The 5875-nt window shown below is 41.1% G+C and overlaps 1 protein-coding gene and 1 pseudogene across 2 annotated transcripts; one reads left to right on the top strand and one right to left on the bottom strand.

Moving 5' to 3' along the window:
* Nucleotides 1-233: 233 nt before the first annotated feature.
* On the bottom strand, nucleotides 234-1720 carry LOC115763114 (E3 ubiquitin-protein ligase NRDP1-like). Of its 2 annotated transcripts, XM_030705558.1 has the most exons (2): nucleotides 1006-1720; nucleotides 234-924 (listed from the first exon to the last, which is right to left on the bottom strand). In XM_030705558.1, exons 1-2 carry the CDS (start codon nucleotides 1493-1495, stop codon nucleotides 491-493), a joined length of 924 nt encoding a protein of 307 aa, XP_030561418.1. In that variant the 5' UTR covers nucleotides 1496-1720; the 3' UTR covers nucleotides 234-490. The 2 variants fall into 2 exon arrangements, with proteins under 2 accessions (XP_030561418.1, XP_030561417.1); XM_030705557.1 differs by having other exon boundaries at nucleotides 240-1714.
* Nucleotides 1721-2157: 437 nt separating this feature from the next.
* LOC115763115 lies at nucleotides 2158-3923 on the top strand (annotated as a pseudogene).
* The last annotated feature ends 1952 nt before the right edge of the window (nucleotides 3924-5875 follow it).

The following is a 5875-nucleotide window of genomic DNA, read 5'->3' as shown; positions in this document are numbered from 1 at the left end:
TGTCGCATAATTGAGGGCAACTTGAAAGATGTTACAAAATCAACTTTCGTTTACATAGGTTAAGATAACAATTAGCAAAGCTATAAAGAGCTGTATGAACAAACATGATTATACGAGTTTAATTAAATTTAGAAAGTAATCTATAAAAAAAAAAACATTTGTACAAGTCTTAAAGACTTGATTCTTTTTTCTAGATATTAGACAAAATGCTATAGGCTGGTCACACTTCCCGGGAAGATAATTATAAATATTTATAAGCTAAACGAAGTAAGACAACATTTTTATGTTGCGTCAAGTCTTCAGAGGGATGCATTCCGCAACAATCACTCAATCCCAGAAGCATCTAAGCCATGGCCATTTTCTTAAACCAGCTTATTTTGGAACAATAGGTTTGTCCAAGTTCACGCAAACGATTAAAAATCTCTTTAACCCGTGTAATTTATGTATAATTTTGACCGATCAAACAAGAGTTAACGTGTATAATTTGCACTTAAAGGTAATCACTATCTGGCAATGGTGCTGGCTCCGGATGTGTTTCATCGACGCCATCAACAAATATCATAATTACACCCAGCACCGGACGCAGATTCTCGGGCATGTGGGCATTGTCCCCGCCCAAGATGACCACGCACGGCTTCCCGGTGATCACGACGGGCAGCAGCCGTGTCACATACTGCGCCAACCGGTGCAGATTCATCCGCCGCATCTCCAGCGTGGTCAGGCCCTCTGGCCAGCTGTCCTCGTGGCAGCAATCCAGCAGTATCTCCATTAAGTGCATGGGACAACCGCTGGCGCGCAGACCCTCGCGAACCATTAGGCGCATCGGCATGTCCGGCGTAGAGATGAGGCTGCCCCAAGTGCGCACCGAGGCCAGCGGCAGGCCACGACCCCAGCGCATCAGCGCGTACCGATCCAATTGGTCACCTACAGTGCGGATGACAGGATTTGTGGCACGCAATGTCGCTATATAATACTGCAGCAGTTCCAGCTCGCGCCTGTGCTCACCCAGCCGCCGCTCCTGGTGTGCCTGCATGTCGCGCAGTTCGGGAATCGCATTGATATGGTCCTGCAGCTGTTGGCGCAGTTCAAAGACACAGTTGTGTCTGCTCAGCTCATCCTTGGGCACCCGCATGCCGCAGCCTTTGGTGCACATGACGACCACCTTTGGATTGTTCTGGCAGTTGGCCACATGGTTGCGGTATTCCTCTAAAGGCATCAGCGCTGTGCAGCCATTCTCTGCGAAGCAGCACTTGATCTTCAAGCGTCCCAGCATGTTCCGCATGAGACGTGACACGGGCACCAGATGGATGGGCATTAAATCAGAGCGATCCACCGGGCAGATTTGCTTCTCCTGCATCCACTTCTCAATGCAGTAGCGACAGAAGGCATGCTCACAGCTGGACGACTGCATGGGCTCCTCCAGCACATCCGCACAAATGGGACAGAGGAGCTCCTCATCGACATGGCCAACGATTAGTGCTAGATCGTAGCCCATCGTTAAGTACGTAAGTGTAAGTATGGGGATTATAAAACTTTTGTGCTGAAACAGGTGCCACTTGCCCTTATGCTCGATGTTGCAGATAGAAATATACGATTTTTCATAAATTTCGATTCAAAATGTGAAACTAATGCCACAGTAGATACACTTAAATTTTGCTTTTATTTCAAATAATAACTAAGCTTTTGCTTGTTAAAATATGTTGGTGGCATTTCCATAAGTTATTTGAATGTTTCTTATCGATTAATCGATAAGAATTAGTTTTCAAACTTTTGCGATAACCACGAGTTAAAATATTGCATAACGAAAGTTCCATTTGAAACTAAATTGTTTTATTTAAGTCAAGCTAAAAATATGATATTGCTTATACCATACTTTACAGTTGACAATTCTTGATGGAATCTACTCGTCCTTTTCGATATTTCTGTTGGATGTTTTCTTTCAATAATATACTCACTTAAATTGGTTACATTTTTATAGATTTTTACACAACTTCAATCAATATAAAATAAATTGTCCTTTGCTGCAAAAAATTGCTCATTTACTGCATTTCCGATGCCATCATTTTGTTTACTGTGCTTGTTTATAATTTCGTTACGAATGGCAAATATAATCATTTTTAACCGAGAATTTCATATGAATTGAAATAGCAAATTCTGTCAATTTTGTATTAAAATTCATCACAGATCAACTCAACTGCCGGCTGCGACGCAACTCTCATATTTCGAAACGAAATTTATGAAAAATCGAATATTTTGGCTTCTATCTGTAACATAACACGTGATAAGGGTAAGTCGTGGCTGCATCATTACCAAAATTCCTGATTCCTACTCACATTTTTGTTTTAGCGATAATTATTCTGAACCAACCATGGGCTACGATCTAGCGCTAATCGTTGGCCATGTCGATGAGGAGCTCCTCTGTCCCATTTGTGCGGATGTGCTGGAGGAGCCCATGCAGTCGTCCAGCTGTGAGCATGCCTTCTGCCGCTTCTGTATTGAGAAGTGGATTCAAGAGAAGCAAATCTGCCCGGTGGATCGGTCCGATTTACTGCCCATTCATTTGGTCCCCGTCTCACGCCTCATGCGGAACATGCTGGGACGCCTTAAAATCAAGTGCAGCTTTGCGGATAACGGATGCACAGCGCTGATGCCTTTGGGGGAGTATCGGAACCATGTGGCCAACTGCCAGAACAATCCAAAGGTGGTCGTCATGTGCACCAAAGGCTGTGGCATGAGGGTGCCCAAGGATGAGCTGACCAGCCACAATTGTGTCTACGAATTGCGGGAACAGCTACAGGATCAGATCAGCGAGATATCCGAGCTTCGGGACATGCAGGCGCACCAGGAGAGACGCTTGAGCGAACATCGCCGTGAGCTGGAGCTAGTGCAGTATTATGTGGCGGCTTTGCGATCAACCAATCCGGTAATACGCAACGTGGGGGACCAGCTGGATCGCTACTCACTGATGCGCTGGGGACGTAGCCTGCCGCTGGCCTCGGTGCGCACTTGGGGCAGCCTTATATCCACGCCAGACACACCCATGCATATGATGGTGCGCGAGGGTCTGCGCGCCAGCGGTTGTCCCATGCACCTGATCAATGTCCTAATGGACTGCTGCTACGAGGACAGCTGGCCAGAGGGTCTGACCACGCTGGAGATGCGGCGCATGAATCTGCACCGGTTGGCGCAGTATGTGACACGGCTGCTGCCCGTCGTGATCACCGGGAAGCCGTGCGTGGTCATCTTGGGCGGGGACAATGGCCACATGCCCGAGAATCTGCGTCCGGTACTGGGTGTCATAATGATATTTGTTGATGGCGTCGATGAGACGCTTTCGGAGCCGGTACCATTGCCAGACAGCGATTATCTCTAAGTGCAGCTCGTAGGCGTTAATTCGTGTTCGATCGGTCAAAATTATATTTGGGCAGAAGAAAAAAAAACAAATTTGCTGCCAGTTAATTTATTTGAGTTCTGCTTCCGTTTGATAGAGATGCGCTTTAACAATGTTGCATGTGTGTGTAAAAATTATACCATCTAAATTAACTACACGATTTCACTCTTTAACGATTGGGTAGCAAGAACAAAAAACGATGACGATGCAGGGACAAATTCAAGAGTGCAAAATTCGAAAACTAACGAGAGGAACCTTTCGGGAATCAAAAGACTTTGTACAAACAAGCTGAATATTTGGATTGTATGCAACGAATTATATATAATTTGAGCTTTTTTCGAATTTGTTGGAATTTCAATGAAATACTTCTGAGATAGATTGGGTAGTTTTATAGCCATTTATAAATATTCAATATAAGTTTAATACGCATATGTGTATTCACACAGAACATTTACGAAAATTACTTAATACATGTTTAAAACACATTCGCCGGTTTTTTTTCACATCAGCAAGCAACATATAAGAATAACTAGTTTTGTAAATTAATAAATTAACTGAATGTAATTTCTAAAAATTGATATTAAACTTAAAGATGAAGGAAAAAAAATATATGATATATTTTTAACTATATTTAAATTCGAGCAATGTTAATTAAAATGGAAGACCTCTGATCAAAGATTACATGATTTAGCATATGATTATGAAGGACCTCCCCATTCGTGTTAATATTTCAAATATAAACTTTTACAAATTTAAATTTTTAAAAATTTGAAATCTTTATAGAATTCAAATTAATAGTAAGTAACCATGGTGGACCACTCATTAAAAGTTACAGAATCGTTTTCCTGGGACAATTTAGCCATATCATATTGCCAAGATAGAAGTCAAACAAATTTTGAATTCATATGAAACTTACTGAGAACGGTAAGAAGGGAAAAGCCATTGCATACATTTGCTTGACTCATTTCCATAGACAAGAGGCTGAAAAGCCTTTGCATATTTATGGCTACAAGCTGCAGCGGAAGTTATGTAAATTGGAAAACTTGTGGCTCAACAGAAGGCGACATAAACTAAAGCTTTGCCAACTGTCATTATTTCGGCTGCCCTTGTTGTTGTTGTTGTTGTTGTTGGCAAGAGAAATTTAGCAAATATTATTTATAAAGTGAAATTTTAACAAATTAACTGCGAATGGGAATGCCACAAAACAAACAAATAAACTAGCCCAAATGTTACCTTTTCCTGTGCCCGTTCCAATTCTCAAACATTGAGCATATCATATGAATAGTAAATTTTGTACAAACACTCAAGCAGCACACAGGCACACAAGCATGCTTGCAATAGCATATTGTAATGTCAAAATATTTACACAATATCAGATACACACACACACGCACACCCACACGCACACACACATTTGTGTGCATTTGGTTTTAAATTTCATTTGGATATAAATTCTCATGTTTTTCCTCACTTGGCATTTGCTATTGTGCGCATACTTTTTGTGACAACTGTACGTAACTATCTTCCGTTTACTTTCGTACTTGTGTCAAACTTCAACAGAGCTTCTTCATTGAATTGCAATTTCAGTTTTCTATGCATCTTGTGTATATGGCAAGTGACCAGAGCTTCAAATTATCTTATCTGGAAATGCAGCTGCCAGCTGGGCCTTACAATGGGCTTATGTGGACACTTTGGGGCTATGGAAATTGCAGCGAATTCCAAAACTTGAAGTTATTTGCGAATAAGAAGCTGCAGGCGTTTGACATGAGTTTTATTATGTTTTGCATTTCTTTAAATAGCAATATGTTTGCCTTTAAATGAGAAGGATCAAAACAGGCAGCTTGGAGAGCACAGCAAAGCTTAACACAATCTTATTATACCCTGAACCCATTAAAAATGGGTATAAGGGTATATTGTAATTGTGCAAAATCCAAATGTATGTAACAGGCAGAAGGAAGCTTCTCCGACCTCATAAAGTATATATATTCTTGATCAGCATCAATAGCCGAGTCGATCTAGCCATGTCCGTCTGTCTGTCCGTCCGTCCGTCCGTCCGTCCGTATGTATGAACGAAAGGATCTCAGAACCTATAAGAGCTAGCGAAATTTTAGATGTAGATGCTCCTAGTTCCCGCGCAGATCGAGTTTGTTTCCGATAATCGATAACTTACTCCGTTTTCAAGCAATCGATAAAAATCGATATCGATATCCTGTTTTTTGGGCAATTTTGGTAAATAATAAGAGCTAGAGTCACCAAACTTGACATATAGCTTCTAAAATAGAATAAATATATATATATATATATATATATATATATATATATATATATGTATATATTTGATGTTGGAAGAAGAGGGTTCAGGGTATCCCCTAGTCGGGAGCTCCCGACTAGAACCTCTTGTTTTAAGCTTTTAAAAGCTATTTGAAAAGAGACATTACTTAAAATAATTATTTTTATATAAAAGCTGCCCGTTTTTTGGGCAAT

This window comes from Drosophila novamexicana, unplaced genomic scaffold, assembly GCF_003285875.2.
Source record: "Drosophila novamexicana strain 15010-1031.04,08,12 unplaced genomic scaffold, DnovRS2.1 tig00000689-arrow-pilon, whole genome shotgun sequence".
In the NCBI taxonomy this organism is placed as follows: Eukaryota; Metazoa; Arthropoda; class Insecta; order Diptera; family Drosophilidae; genus Drosophila; species Drosophila novamexicana.
Note: the sequence above shows the minus strand (reverse complement) of the source record. Positions and strands in the feature narration are given on the sequence as shown.

Bases quoted from the DNA above. Each gene is read 5' to 3' on its own strand.
- LOC115763114 (XM_030705557.1), bottom strand. From the start codon at position 1,495: ATGGGCTACGATCTAGCACTAATCGTTGGCCATGTCGATGAGGAGCTC.